The 16759-nt window shown below is 37.7% G+C and overlaps 1 protein-coding gene across 1 annotated transcript in view; it reads right to left on the reverse strand.

Annotated features, from left to right (window-relative positions):
- LOC150079332 (corticotropin-releasing hormone receptor 1-like) overlaps positions 1–16759 on the reverse strand; it is a 370784-nt gene that overhangs the window by 40147 nt on the left and 313878 nt on the right. The window contains exon 8 of the mRNA XM_090382673.1: positions 12385–12470. Within this exon, the coding sequence (XP_090238799.1) occupies positions 12385–12470 (86 nt within the window). The remainder of the gene's footprint in view (positions 1–12384; positions 12471–16759) is intronic.

Genomic DNA, 16759 nt, shown 5'->3' on the forward strand with positions numbered 1-16759 from the left:
TCTGATTTTCTGGCTTGTATTGCTCTTTTCTTTTTAAATTTTGTTTTTCAACATGGTTATTTAGCTATAGAACAGGGGTTGGTAACCTGCGGCTCGCGAGCCGCATGCATCTCTTTGAACATGTAACTGCGGCTCTTTAACTTTTAGCCCACATGAAGCACAACTTGCAATGTAGTTAGAGGACTTAAAAATAACACGTGGAGTGCAAGACTAAAATGCCTTAAAACTGAAATGGAGAAGCAAAAGGCTGCCCTTGCAATTCTATACAAATGGATGGCGATAGATGAGTTGAAAAAGCAAGACCAAATTATGTTCGATGCGTGAAGTAGTTTACCGGACACGTATATAAATTTGAAAATATTTGCGTTTGGACTTCTCTCAGTTTTTGGTTCCACGAATTTCTGCGGCCTAATTTTTTCGAACATGAACTATACTAAAAATAAATCGAGAAACGATATGAACAATGCGAGTGTCTCAGCATGTCTAAAGATGAAAATTACGGCATATTCGCCTGATGTTGAGAGACTCACTCAAGAAGTTCAGCAGCAAAATTTACATTAATTTGTACCTAATTGGATGTTTGTTACTCTTTATCAGTATTAATAAATAATATTTCAAACTTTATATTTTTTTAATAAAACACCTTCCCACTATTCGATTTCTTAAAAATCTTCTCCCCTCCTCCTCCTCCCAGCTTGAGCTGAGGTGCGGCTCTTCGGATTCTCTCTCTTTTTTTTATTACGGTAGATCAAAAAAAAATGGCTCTTCATTCAAAAAGGTTGCCAGCCTCTGCTATAGAATCATATAAATTTAGTTTTTAAATCGGCACTATTAGGTCTTAATGCCTGGAATGCCTTCGATCCAAGTTATAAATACACAGCGAAGACGAATCCAAAAATAAATAGGATCTGTGCCCAAAGTAAAACAATATACGTATAATGTTTACTGTTACAATAGCATTAACGCCACATATTTGCAGCACCAATCTGAAAATTAACAGTTTATTCCTTTATAGCGCATGAAACATAAATAAAATAAAAAAATAAAGTTTATATATTTTTTATTTATTTAAATTTTTTTTTCCTGAATTGTCCCATCGTACCGAATGTCCAAAATATCCCACTGTTTTGGACATTCAGTACGAGATGTTAAGGTCCGCCCTAGTTCACCATGCCTAGTCTGGTCACCTCCTTGTAGTGAACATCAGGCACTGAGCAGGCTTTCCTGGTAGCAAAGTGGCCATTAACAACTAAACAACATAACGACACATAAGCTGTATAAACATAACATTACACACACATTCTGGCCGTTTTATAGCGTTCTGTATCGTCACGTATACCACGGTGGAGTGACTTCACGTTTTGGAGCCACCAGAAGATACTATACATGTCTGCATGTCTTTGGTTCACTTAAAAAGTAGTTCAGAGTAGGACAATAAACATCTTTATAAGGTGTTTCTCAATATTCATATCGAGATATCTGTGTGCACAAAGTACATTCTTGTGGTGTACTTTGTACAAACCTCGTTTCTTGGCTTTATTGAGTTTAAATTTCATTGTAAATTCAGATTTTATTAGTATTTTTGCAACAATCTGGGCTATTAAAATTTAATTGTTGCGTATCTGCACATACTACACATGCGCAGGTTAGTGTAGCGTCCGTCAAAAATATTTGAAGAACGTTCTCAACCAACTTCATTTCATCTTTAAATGACCATTCTTGAAAAGAAGAAAGAACATCAGTATTTTCCAGATCAGACAGCTATGATCTGGATTGATACTGATGAAATGAAATTAAAGATTGTTTCTTTCTTAATTTCAGGACCGACCATCACACTATGACTATACATTTGAAAATTATTCATATTTTTATTTGTTATTATTGCTATTTTTGTATGTAACGTCCCTTTAATATGTTCCCGTTCTCACTGTAAAATAGGACATGTTTATATTTGTGCATAAAGCGGTCCGTGACTGGAGCCCTTTCTTAATTACAGTACTAAGCACGCGCCTTAGTCTTCCAGTTATTCTTCCTATTTCTCAAAAAATGATCAGTTCAGTAGGGGACAACCTTGGCTATATAAAACACTTTTGTATGTGCATTATTTTGAATTGCACAACCACTATTTGTTTTTTATTAGCTACTAAGTGAAGCGGAGTAATACTAAGACAGAATAATAATGGCAGAGATGACATTTCTTGACGTGTGTTCGCTGGCGAAGAGGTACAAACCCGCTTCTGCAAAGCGTTTAGCTAAGTAAAGGTACATTAAGAACTTTGCGAGAAAAGTAATAATCGATTACTCGTATAATAAAATTGTGAATGCCTTGAACGTTTTAGATTTCTCTGATACGAGATGGCGATGAAGAATTTCAATATGAAATGGAAAATTTCTGCCACTTCGCTGCCTTCTGTGCGATAGGTCGGTGCTGATGTTCTTTCGAATAGAACCTTTTCTTCTGCACGGTCGACCGCGTGTTCTCATGAGTACAACGCCAAGCGGCTTCTGTCACGGTAGTGGCAGATGACTGTTGGGGCGAATAACAAGTCCGTCACGTGGTTAGTACAAATTTTCGCTCTTAGTTTAATCAGTAGGGAGTAAACGTAACAGCTGTGAAAGGAAGGATCCACTAACGCTTTCTTCCAGAAGACATTTTCTTCACAAAATGTTTTTTTTTTTGTGCTGCTTTAGACTAGAAAGCAAATGTTGAAGTAACTCATGGAAAGGCTACAATAAACGTTAAATTAGTAAACATTGCTTTTTTCCCCTACTATTAATCCTAAAACGCTTTGAAGTATAAATATTATATAGAGTTTTCACTTAAAAGATATAAATAACAAATATAATAAGAACCTAAAAGAGAAATCTGATACTAATTAGTGATCAAAAGATATTTACAGGTCTAAATAATATAAAGCGTTTAGGGCTAAAGCCTCAAACTGTGAGAAAGTCTAGACTATGTATAAGTTAAGTGCGATAGCATCATTAATACACAGCCAAATCTGAATTAACAGGATATTTGCAAGGCGGTATCGTTTTAAGTTATATCTCATATTGTGAATACCTTCACAACGAGTTGCCATGATATTGCACTACTTCGAATAAGTAACGCTTCACCTGAGGAGAAGACTAATGTTACTTATTCTCAGATGGATACCACCACCCAGACGGCACCGTTTCAGGGCTATTTGGCCCTTCTTCGGTGGGTGGGTGGGTAGGTACCCAAGTGATGCAATGATGGCAAAACAGTTATGAGTATAACTCCACTATACATAGTCTAGACTTTCTCACAGCTTGAGGCTTTAGCCCTAAACGCTTTATAGTCTAAACACATCATACACCATCAGGCATCTCTCATATTGTGGAGTTATACTTCATAACTGTTTTGCCATCATTGCATCACTTGGGTACCTACCTACCCACCGAAGAAGAGCCAAATAGCCCTGAAACGGCACAAGGGGGAGCCTGATGATGTCCGGAGTTTCCAAGAATAGGTAACAGCCTTCTCCACTGGGGAAGCGTTGCCTATTCGAGGAGTTTATGAGTTTTTGAGTGGTGTGAGTTGAAGGAGTTACTGTCCCTTTCATTGTTCTACACCGTTTCTTTTCCTCTTCCACTCCTACTATTACTTTCCCTCTACCTTTTTGCTTTTCAAAGTCTAATAGGGACAACTGGATAGTCGAGTTATTATCCCACACAAATACAAAATAGCCCTGAAACGGTGCAGTCTGGGTGGTAGTATCCGTCTGAGAATAAGTAACATTAGTCTTCTCCTCAGGTGAAGCGTTACTTATTCGAAGTAGTGCAATATCGTGGCAACTCGTTGTGAAGGTATTCACAATATGAGATATAACTTAAAACGATGCCGCCTTGCAAATATCCTGTTAATTCAGATTTGGCTTGTATTAATGATGCTATCGCACTTAACTTATACATAGGTCTAAATAATTTAATCACTTTAGCTGTCGTGGGCCTTCGTACTATGTAGACCTCGTATATATGCATAATGGGCTGAAAAATAGAAATCCATTTCGACTAATAAAAATCTGGCAGTTATTTTATTTATTTTTTTATTATTTTTTTTTTTTCGTCCTCTGTAATAATTCGACTTTCAGTTTTCGTGAAAAGATTTTCATGTAATTTTATATTTGAGCTTATTACAAAGATTTGTTGAGCCATCCCAAATTTCATTAAAATCGGGTCAATAGCAATCTGGCAATTATTATTTATTAGTATTATTTTTTTTTCATAGATAGTCTATCCGCATGTTATATTTAAGGCAGTGAATATTATTCACCCCAGGGGCTCACATCTGGTGAGTTTGGCTTAGCGCACCCAGGATCCTGAGGCGCCTCCGTAGCCAGGTGGGCAGGAGCAGCAGTGCGTAGCACACGCTTCTTGATTAGACCGGGGTTCGAGCCCGTGACCACCAAATACGGAGGATGCGGAAAGGTCAGGGAATGACCACCGCATATCCCCGGAGCAATATGGCCTTAGTTGCTAATGCTCCTAAAAAAAAAAAAAAAAAAAAACCAGGATCCTGAGCTGGATATCATCATTCTTCTCTTTCTTGGTGATTTCCCTTCTACGTTTACGATAAGGCACAACATACCGACCGACTTGATGAGAGGCGCATCGCAGACCATCTCCAACATCACCCCCTTGTCGGCCAGGCGTTTACAAGCTATAGTATATAGCCAACACAGCAAGCCGGGCGAAAACATAAGCAGTCGTCAAAAATGAAAACATGTTGGAGCCAGATCGGCAAGACAGACCCGGCTTGTTGTGTTGGCTATATACTTTAGTTTGTGAACGCCTAGTCAGCAATTTTGGGAATGGTCTGCGCATGCACCTCTATCCAGTCGGTTAACTATCCTTGAAACACACTTTTGTAATTTTCTTATTCGTTAATTGTGCGAGCTTTACTATGGTAGATTTGCCTTGTCAGATTTAAATTTGTAGAAAATGAGCAGTACAAAGAACTCAAGCGAATGGAACCAAGTGTCTATTCATTGCGAATAGACACTAACAGAATCACTCGATTTATAAACTGGAGTCAGGTTTGCTGTGGCTCAACTTTGCTATCTTTCCGATTGGTAGCGTAGAACTCCCAAATATTGATGTGTGCATGCGTATAGTAATATGCCATATGGAACAATGAGCTAATTTTAAAGTGGCGCGGCGCTTTGTTCTTGACATGCGGATGCTACTCTATAACATTTTAATCATTTATAACATTGGTTATAAACGTAAATTCAATTCAGTAATAAATAAAATCAATATAAATCAGCAGTAAAATTTGCATAAGTTTTTTTTCTTTTTTAATGAAAACCCTTTACACAAGAAGTATTAGAACCTATACTACTTAGTACCGCGCATGGGTTGATGTGTGCATGTGAAAAAAGTTACTCATTGACATTAGACTTGAATTTCTGTCGATTATAATTATCTGCAAATACGTATGAAGGAAGGTTGTTCCAGAAAACGGAAGTTGAATGAATAAATGAGGAAGAAGAAAAGTTTGTTCTGTGAGTTTGAAGTTAGGAGGCGAAATAACCTGAATTTTAATCCTTTAAATTTTAAGGAGAAGTCCAAATTTTGTTAACTGTCAATTTTCAAACGTAATTTTACGGAGGTGCTCCGAAGACTGGCCATTGCTTTAACTGACTGATTAAGATCGTTCATATCCAGGTAAAAACTGAATTACGCAGTTAGAAGAAATTCGAACAATTGGTCGTCAGGTTTATTCTCTAGCTAGTTCTTCGAGATCCGTATGAAAGGTATTAATGTGAAGAGATTTTAAAGAGATCTTAAAAGATAGTTAAGATCTGTTGTATAAAACATGGTAATTTTCCATGAAATTTTTTCTCTCTAAATAACCACTCCTATACCACGTGCGTTTTTTTAAAAGTTAGTTTATTTAGCAATATTGACTAATTTTTAATTGTTTAGTATTGGGAAGATGCTCTCAAATTGTAAGGTTAACGTTTTGAGAGCCTTGACGGAACCCGTCATCAGACCATACTTGGCTGTATTAAAGGATAGAAAAACAAATTAGAAAAATAAGATTTCTTAATAAAACTGTTTTTCGCTGAGTCCAGATGTCTTCCTGGCCAGAAATCCTTGCTGTTGTCTTGTTGAATCTTATGGAATTTGGAAATAGATTTACTCTAGCAGTGACCTAACACTAATGATGCTTGTAGTGATTTTATATAGTAGTCTAATATCGAAATTGTTTGTTCTCCTTTAATGGTTCAACTGTTTTCTGCGATATAATTTGGTACTGCCGGTGTCATGATTTTTTTTTTTCTCGAGTTGGTTCAGATTGACTCACATAAATTCCAGATTTGGGAGGCAAATTTTAGTTTAGGAAAGACTGGTGCTCTATAAAGAACTGGGAAGAGGAAGATATTCCTTTTGTTGAACCTTCACCGCTCCAGTGGATTAAAGGAGCTGTGTATAATGTGTTCTGTGCTTTGAATTGAACTCTATACATGAGACTTGAATGTATAGAGTTGAAAGCTCTACGTTTGTATAGAGTAATTGCATTAACGCATTGAGTAGTGTATTTCATGCTCCCGTGTCCATGTAGCCTGGGCTGGGCGGCTAGGGGGAATCCCTGGTCGGCTGAGAAGAGCTGACTGAAAGACTGAAGTGTAGTGAGGGACAAAAGAAAAGGTTAATCTAGAATTTCCGTGCCCTTACTGGGGATCAAGAGACTTGGCTAGGAATTGAAGGTTTGTGTTTGAATTAGTGAATTTAGTGTGTTAAAACGTTTATATTGATGAGGGTTTCTTTATTTGTATTGCAGTTTTAGTATATTAAGAAAGAAAAGAAAATTTATTTTCATGGTCGTCCTTTCGAGTGAAGTATATATTTATTGTACCAAAGTGCGTGCTTGGGATATGGGCACGTGGCCGTTATTGTAAGAGAAAATTACATGTGGCTACTGCGGTGAGGAGAGACGTGTAACGAGACTGTAAAAAGATAGCTGAGAGTGTTTTGTGTGCTTTAATTGTAAGCGAGATGGACAAGAATTTAGCCATTCTATAAGCCTTTGGCCATTCGATAAGAGCTGGGCTGAATTTAAGAGAAATTATGATGTGTATAAAACTAGACTAGTACCTCAGGATATAAATAAGGGTTTAAAAATAACTGGAGTAAAAGGTTCTATAATATCTCTATACAGCTGTCTAAATATCTGCAGAAACAGTATTATGTTGCTCACCTCCTGAAGGAAACGTACGTGATTAAAGGTGAAGTTAAAGGATTTTTGTTGATTGATAAAAATAGTCCAGTATGGCCGAGAATGTCAGGCAACTGTTGTTGTTAGAAATGGAAATCTCGTTGTAACCTAATTGGGTATGTGTTTCATGCATGGTGCATGTGCACAAGTTATTGGGGAATTTTGAATGGTTTACCTGGTAAGCCTCTATTGTCAATGCATCCATATTTGATGTGTATTGATAAGTGACGTGCGACGCTGGCCTGATAAAGGTGTGGTTATCTTGACTCGAATGCAAATTCTCTGACATGGGGAAGTTCGGAATCAGATATACATGGAGAAATGTTAGAGGGGACGTTGGTTGCAAATGGTTAACGTGTTAGGAAAGCTGCCAACTTATTCTTCCGCTTTAGAGGAGGCTAAACATAACTGTTTGTTCTGTAGTGTTGATAAAGAATATTAAAATGTGGTAGGTTAAAGATGGCGGGACTACTAGCGACCTTCATTGTATAACTTATAGTGTTGACAGTCAGGTGAATTATAATGAGCTATAAGCTATGTGTCATCGAGAGATTTGCGGTAAGGTCGATTGACTTGCGAAGTTTTTCTCAGGTTGATGAGGAAGAAGTTGCAAGTAAATTGCACGAATGGATTACTGCCTGATGGTGAAAAGTCAGGAACTATTACCGATTTGTTGTTGAGAGCTTCATGCACCTCATTGAGGGGTTGCTGAAAATTTGAAGAGGCAGTGCCTTGGTGTAATCCCAGGCTGACGAAGACAAGGAGGCTTTTTATGAGGATTTAGCGATCATTTTAGAGGACTAGGAGATAGAGGACTCAAACTGAAACAGACACTGAGGGGTACATGCAGATTAAGAAGAGGAATGCATTTGAGTAGACAAAATAATGGAAACACCTGCGATAACAGTTACAGGTATGCACTAATATAGTGTTGGGCTACCCTTTGCTTTTAAAACAACTTGTATTCTATGTGGAATAGATTCAGGTAAATCTTGAACTGTCTGAAGAGGAATATTGGACCATTCTTCATGGAAAAACGTTTCAAGCTGCTTGAGTGATGAAGGTGGAGGAAACCAGATGTAGATGTCTTGGTTGGTTTAGGGACAGTTTCATTGCACTCAAACGAGGATTGGACACATCCACATTTGGCTGTTTATATTAGAGCATTATCATCTTGACCATGGGATGAACCTGGTCACCTCAGAATATCAAAGGTAGTATCCTTTGATATTCATAATATCAAAATATCAAAGAATATCAAAGTTAGTATCATCGCCCGTTCAGAGTGGCGATGATACTATTGCCACTCTGAACGGAACAAAGAATACCAAGATACTGCTGTCCAAACCATTGTTGATTCTACTGCATGTTTGACGGTTGACACAGAACACTCAGGATGATCCGCTTACCATTCGATAAACATAGTGTCTCTCTCTCTCTCTCTCTCTCTCTCTCTCTCTCTCTCTCTCTCTGACATTGTAAAAATTTTTTCTGACAATATGAAATATTTCTAATCATTAATTATTCAATTTTTGGTGCTCCTAACACCAAAAAGTGAATAATTGATGAACCGTTGCAGCCTCTTTCCAGCATTACAATCAGTTTCGAGTGTCTTGGCAATAACGGCTCTGCCATAAATGTCAGCTTTATGAAGTTCTCGCGGAACTGTTTTTCTAGAAATAAGATTGTTGATTAATATTAAGTTCTGCAGGTATTTTTGCGGCAGTAGTTTTATGTTTTAGGGCTACAATCGTGTTTTCAGTGTCCAGCGGTATTTCAGCCATTTTCGATTTTCTTCCACAATTGTCCTATCAGATGTTTTTCCATACTCGATTGAATGAAGACATCGCTTTTGATACAGTAGAATTGGCTCGCCTCCTCGTGGTATAGATGGACACTGGGTAGCTTTCCAGGTGATCGCCTTCCCAGCGGCAAGTGGCCAGAAACAACATAACAACACACACACACACACTACACACACATAACATTATACACATTTTTGGCCTTTTTCAGAGTTCTTTATTCATCACATGATACCAAGGCAGAATTGAACTAGCATTCAAGTATAGCCCTACATAAGATACTATTCATGTCTTTTTTATTTTTTTATGAAAACCCCAAAGACGAAAGGTATCAACCTATAGTACTTAGTACCGTACATGGGTTGAAGGAGTAGTAGGGGAGGGGATGCCGGAAACTTTGCTCTAGAGACTAAACATGGGTTTCACCACTTCAAGCTTGCTATAAGCAAAGTGGTGGTATTTCACCGGTTGATGAAGTCATCTACCGCCTACCAACTGAGCAGTGCTAAGTTCTGGACAAAGCAGCAGTTATGTCCCTTCTAAGCAGCTCCATGTTCATATAGACCAGTGACTCTGCTGTCAGTCTTAGGGAAATCACTAGAAAGAATGCTTATTGCAAGAATAGAAAAGCATTATGTTGAGAAAGTGCTAAGTTCTAGACAATTTGGTTTCTGGAGGGGTTAGATAGACTGAGTGTGCTATCACTCCGTTGGTTGAAAGTGTGCAGCTGAATCTATCGTATGCAAGTATGCCTTGAATGCCCTTATTGACTGTAAGGGGTCATTTGATGAGTTGTAGTGGGAAAGTTTCTTAAGAATGAGCATGGTGGCCTGTTCTATTAATTTGTGTAGTCATGAGAGACTACTGCCATCATAGGTCATTAGAAATAAGACTTTTTGTACAACATTTTGTACAAAAAGAGGTTATTAGAGGAGCTCCAGAGGGTTCAATAGTGGGCCTTACTCCTGGATTATATTATGGATGAGTTGTTGGAGCAGGAAATGGGGTTTTGTGAACCAGTTGCTGACACTGATGATGTAGTAATGTAGTAGTATTGCTTTCTGGAGATATAGAAAGCAGTTGGAATAAAGAGCTTAAGACGAGGTTTTCCATGTAAGGCACCTAAGGAAGAGAACAAAAGTTACATATTCAAAAACTAGAAGAATGGTGAGAGTAGATTGGGAAGGGGTCAGGGGTAAAGTGTATGAGTCTCCTGGATAAGTGGGATAAGTGTGTATTTCTCCTATTTGTTACTTTTATACTCGTAGTAACTGGACATGGACTAAAGAGCAGACTTTCTGATTGGGAGTCATTCAGGATTCTTCTTGTACTTGTGGGTACACAGAGGGTGTGATGTGAACCATGTTTTGCGGCATTGTTCACTATATGGTGATGTAGAGAATGTTTTAATACAGAAAATTGGCACTGATGAATTTGAACTGCATAGGTTCTTTTAAGATTTTATGTAGTATTGCGTGACTTCGTGAATGCTGTTCATTCATGAAGGAAAGAATTTTTAAGAAATATAAATAATATAAATTATTTGTATATATGTAAATAGTTATACATGATTTTGTGCTTTACGGTAAAGACTGCATTTTTAACTGAAGAGTTATATTTTTATGAATTTATTTATGTTCAAATGTTTTAAAAGGGTACAGAGTCTATTTATAATATTTAGCTAGTAGTGAAGTACCCTCTCTGCGGCAGGGACGGTAACACTCCACTATGCTTGTGGATGAGGATGAGCGAGAATGGCTAACATTTCTATTATATATGTTTGTTGAAGCTGCAATTGTGAAAAAAAAAAAGATTATCCCGAGGCGCATCACTTGCGTTACCACAAACAGAACTCTAAAAAGAATTTTTCGTTTAATTTTTTATTTGGTATTCTTTTTATTAGTTACTCTTTACCTTCTTGGCTCAATAAAGGAGGTAGTGGGACATTTTTCAGGATTGGCCTGGAAGTGCCATCAGCCCGTGGAGAAAATCTTGTCTTGTAGAGTAATCATTTACTTTATGCTTTTAATTTTTTTTAAATTCAATCGCACCAAATGCATTAAATTATTTTGGGATTGTTATTCCCAAAGTGTAAGATCTTGCAGTAAAACTAGCCACCCTTCTCTGAAGCTTGTCTAACTCGACCGAAAGAAGTGCTAATCATAACTAATTCCTCAATTTTGACGCCACACCCTGATATTTAGTGACGGATCTATCATTAGAATTCACAATGTGGCTGAATTAGACGGTCTCAGGCGATGGTAGCATGGTTTTTTCTCCCGGAAACTTTGGTTTTTCGTCCAGCAAAACAGAAAATCGACCTCAGAACACACGCAATTTACAGACAGTATACACGGAGCAACATAGCCTTATTTGCCGATGCTCCTAAAAAACTCAAAAAAAAAAAAAAAAAAAAAACAACTATCCTTAGAAATATTATGCGAGTAGAATTCAGAGAGTTGTTTTTGTTAAAAAATTTAGAAGCTGTCTTTGGTAGATTAATCGGTCTGTAGTTTTCAACTTGTCTTTGGATCCTTTTTTAAACGGGAACAATGTTGACATTGATATAATTAGAGAAGGAAGTTACGTTGTGGTTGTTCATGAAATCTAGTTTTCGATAATGACCACTTATACAACGTGAGTATCAAGATAGTTTATTTAGCTAATAACTAAATTCCTGCATATTAAAGGTAGTTTCGGGAACCTTGCTGGAACGCTTCCTCAGACCATACATAGGCTGTTGTCAGCCTCCTGCTTGTCTCAGTTCTGAATTCCAGAATGCGTAGTCGGAATTGAGATATTCGGCAAGCAGGTGGCTGGAAAGAGCTATATATGGTTTGAAGATGGGTTCCGGCAAGGTTCCCGAAACTTTACCTTTAATGTACAGGGATTTAGTTATTAGCTAAATAAAATATCTTAATATTCACGTTGTATAAGAGTGGTCATTATAGAAAACTAGATTTAACGTTGTCGTTCTTAAAGTCAGTGGTGTAATTCCCTGTATGTGTAATGATGAGTAGTTGATGCATCAGAATGGAACTGAAGCCGTTACAACGGTTCCATTCTGATGGAATTTAACTGAAACTATTACAACATTTTTCTCGGAATTGGAAGGTATATTTCATCGACAAAGTCATTCTTAAGCTTGACTATGCGTGATTGAGGAAAACTTGCACAGTTTCTGCCTTTTTCCAGAGGCCGGCTAATTATTGATTGATTAAACTTGATTTTTTTTTTTTTTTGAAGAAAATTTTGATATTTATTTGATAAAAGTACTGTACTACGGATTATTGGTTAATCAATTACGGTTTTAGGAGATTAAGATATAATACTCACCTTACTTGGATGATTTCAAAAGAAGTAGAAGATTGCATCTTGGTGAGCAGGATTCTGAGAATATTCACCAAAAATATGAAATTTATCTGTTGGAAGAAACAGGTCATCATTATAAGGTATAATCATGCTACTTATTTTATACTAATTCTTTATTTTGTTTTAGCTTAAATCAGTTATTTTGCGTATCCTTATATGGTGAACGTTATCGCAAGTTTTAGCCGTATGCGTCTAGTTATTTATCCAAGTAATTAAGAAAATGTCAGACTTTTTTATAACGATAAATAGCTGCTGTTTAAACATCCATGGTAGAGGAGGAAGATGGGGGAAGGAAGGAAATCTAAAGATCCGGGAACAGCGCTTTCTGAAGTGACCTTCAGCTGAGCGTAATACTATTATTCCTTACAGAAACAATCAAACCACATAGAAATTAAAATTGCAAATGTTTCAATTCCCAACGTATATGCTCACAAAGACCTAGGAGTTGTTTTTGACAAAAATGTTTCATTTAATTCTCACTATGTATATGTTGCTAAAAAAATTCAAAAATCAAAATGGCTGATCAAGCAAGAAACAGCGACGATTCAAGATAGAAAAACAGTCATTAACCATGTTCAGAGATGCATTTTTCCCATTCTGTCTTATGCCTCCGAAATCTGGTCTGGTGCTCCTCAAGTTACTGTAAAAAAATTCCTTGCCCTCAAGTATTGGGTTCTTAGATGGCTGAGCAATAAACTTCGTTTTCCCCGTACAATATCCAGGCAACAACTTTATAAAAACTTAAAAACAAAGCCTCTGATACAGATGATCAACGAGTCTGGAGTCATGCTTCTTGCAAAGTTAATTACTTCTGCAATCAGTTCACCAAACCTAACCAACATAATAGCTCCCACCAACAGAGAAAACTCAAGAAACCAACAACAATTCAAATCCAAACTCTCCAGACTAAAACAAATGGACAGGATGTTCCCCAATGCATCCCTTCACCTCATAAATTATCACAACATTGATTGTAAGAGGTTGCTCAACTCTGAAGCCTGCAGGAGTCTCATTTCCAAACAAATTATGAGAAATACAAACAGATGCCTGCCTGCAACCCAGTAACTACATCCGAGAGCCAAATCTGATGTTCTGCAATATATATTTTTGATCATTATAATTCATATTCATTGTTAATGTATATATAGAATATGCTATGTATTTTTTTGTTATATATATATTTGTCTCCTTTGTACTGAATTTATGCCCCTAGCTGTGATGAGCTTGCTGTAGTTGCAATAAATGAAAATTTATTATATCATTACTGGTCATAACATAAACAAAGAGGAAGAAATTTAAAAAAAAAATGTGAGGGATTTAAAAAAAGAAACGTAATGGTAAAAAGTCTTTTCAGATTCATCAATTCTTATATGGATGTGTGCAAAAGGCAAAGATATATGTATATTTGGGGCAGTCATATGTTATGGAGAGCACATATCGGATGTCGATGGTGAACTTAATTTTATCCAGGCACCAGACATTTCAAATGTCAATAGTTTTGCGTTTAGTGTGTTTTAACCTTCTGATTTATATTTAACTATGACTCATGATCCCGTGGTACGTAGTTTATACTCATTATTTAGTTTGACTGAAATTTGAGCATTGATTGTTGACAATTCCGTTTATCTGGTACCAGTGCGGATACCATATTCATGGCAGTATGTGTGCCTGTTTGAAATGTAAGGGCGGCCATTTTGGGCAAGTGGAGCGTACATATTTAGCAGGGAAGCCTTATTAATTAATCTTTAATGCAGGTGCAATTACACAATCCTACTTGGCCAAGAGCCAGGGGATGTTGGCAGATGGTGAGGTAAATTATATTATTTAGGTCACTAATGTAATAGTAATATTATATAGTTCATAGAAGCCACAGGGTTTTGCTGAACTGGCCGGAAAAAAAAATCCCAATAGATAAAAAAATACAAATTATTTGCTTCCCTCTTCACATAATTAACTGCCCAGTTGACCTTTGAATTTATTCAAATTGTCAGCCTCAATTACTTGCGAAGGGAACCTGTTCCAGCAATAAACGACTCGCTGGCTAAAAGAAAACTTCTTACAATCTAGTCTAAACCTCTTCCCTGGTAATTTGAATGTATACTGCCTATTTCTAGAATTCTTTATACCAGTGAAAATTCCGCATTCGTTTATTTTATTAACCCCTCTGAGAGCCTCATAAACCTCAATCAGAGGTGCCTGGTTTCCAAGCTTTGTAGCCCACTTAATCTGAGTCTTTCCTCGTACGGTTGCCCTTTTGCTAATCTCACCATGTGAGTTGCCCGTCTTTGGACTCTTTCAAGAAGCTCAATGTAATTTTTCCAAATGAGGTCTCATACTTAAACAGTATTCCAGATGTTGTCTTACAATCGCCTTGTACAGTGGGACTATGATCTCCCTATCTCTATAGGATAATGTTTGATAAATTATCGAGAGGACATCATGGGCTTTCCTGTTTGCCTGATTTCGCTGCTCAGGAAACTTCATATCTGCTCGTATTATAACTCCCAGATCTCCTTTCTTCCTCTATTGTTTTTAATTCAAACTCATCAAGTGTATAATTTATTCTGGGATTGCTATTTCCCAAGTGCATAGTTAGGGTCAGGCGTCGCGTGTGGTTTTCCATATCTGCGCGATATGTACGCTGTGAAGAAATACAGTACTACTGTAAATGCCAGAAAAGCCTTCTATGTTGAATGTGTAGTATTGTGTTGGGTTCTGTTGTGTCCTGGCATTTGGTCGCAGTGCCCCCAGTGGAACTGCACATTGTCCGCACACACCGCTAGGAGGTAGCCAGGCTGCCCGTTTTTCTCTGGCTGGTCTCCGTCAGGGACGCCTGAGCTTCCTGAACGGAGACCGGGGGGAAGAAGAAGAATGTGGGGAGCTACAGAGAGTACAGAGGGGGGGGGGGTTAGGGTAAAGTGTAGAGGAAGGCATCCTCCGAAAGAAGGTGGTGATTTTCAACTATAGGCGAGCATGGGAGGGGAAATTCTCGAGAGGGTGGAAGAAAAGTCACACGCCAAGGGAGGCCTGTGGGACTGCTATATGGCAGATTGGAATCCTACCCAGCCAAGCTAGGTTATCAGTAGAAATTCCACCCTGAGAATAAGGGTCAGTATCTCGCCCTAGCCAGGCTAGGGTCAGCAGAGACTAAATGATTAAAAAATCATTTAGTAAACTTCTGTCTTCCCCTCCCTTACAGAATTCCTTATGTATGAATTTAGATGCAAAATACTCATTCAGTTTGTTAGCCATCTGAGCAGTATCATCAACAGTCGAACCACCAACATCAAGTGGACCAATCTGATACATCCCCTTCGTTCTAGAGTTTACACAAGTAAAGAAATCTTTGTTGTTTTTCTTTGCATCCTTTGCCAAGGATTTCTCGGAATCAGATATCGCTTGCCTAACCTCCTTTGCGATAGGCTTTTGTGTCACCTGATAACCTGCCATAGGATTCTGTCTCCTGATAATTTATATGCATTCCACACATTTATCGTCTCTGCCACGAACCTTATTAGTTTATCTAACATCCATTTAGGTCTAAATCTTGAACAGTATTTCTTAGTTGGTATGAAAAGCCTAGTAGCTTCCAAGATTAATTCCTTGATGGCTTCCCATTTAGAATTAGCTGTTTTGAACATCATAAGTTGATCCCACTGTAGTCACCTTTACGAAAACAAAAACCGTTCCCTTTACCATTGATGGTAGTTACCTCTTTAAGTAAATTCCACGTCAGTACACTGATCACTGTCACCAGCGGTTCCTTTATCTGCAAATTCTTAAGGCATGAATGATCACCGCTGATAATCAAGAGTATTACTCCCCTCGAACATGTTGCTGTAGAAAACAATCCTCCAATAAATCCACAAAAGTCTTGCTAGCGTACGAGTGACCAACCCAGAAGTTCCAGTCAATATGTGGAAAGTTAAAATCCCCTATTACAAGACATTTCTTATTTACTGGCCCACTCTCTGCCCAGTTGTTCATTGTACTCATCAGAGTCATTAGTCCTATAACACACTCCTACTCTCATTTCCTCTTTCCTAGTGCTTATGTCACACCAAACTGACACAACGTTGCACTGTCCACCCATATCAACTGTGTGCACTTCCTTAAATTTTATCTGTTTCTTAATTAACAGCATAACCCCCTCCTCCCTTCCTACCCTGTTTGTCTTTTGTGTATAGATTGTACTGCCCAAATTCCAATTATACACTGTTTCTATCTGTGTGTTACCATGTCTCTGATACCCCAACAATAACTGCCTTTGATGCACTTCAAATTCATCAAAATTTATTTACTATACTCCTAGAACTGGTGTACATGCAAGTATACATGT

Source organism: Mastigoproctus giganteus, chromosome 10 (assembly GCF_048544385.1).
Source record: "Mastigoproctus giganteus isolate SK-2022 chromosome 10, ASM4854438v1, whole genome shotgun sequence".
In the NCBI taxonomy this organism is placed as follows: domain Eukaryota; kingdom Metazoa; phylum Arthropoda; class Arachnida; order Uropygi; family Thelyphonidae; genus Mastigoproctus; species Mastigoproctus giganteus.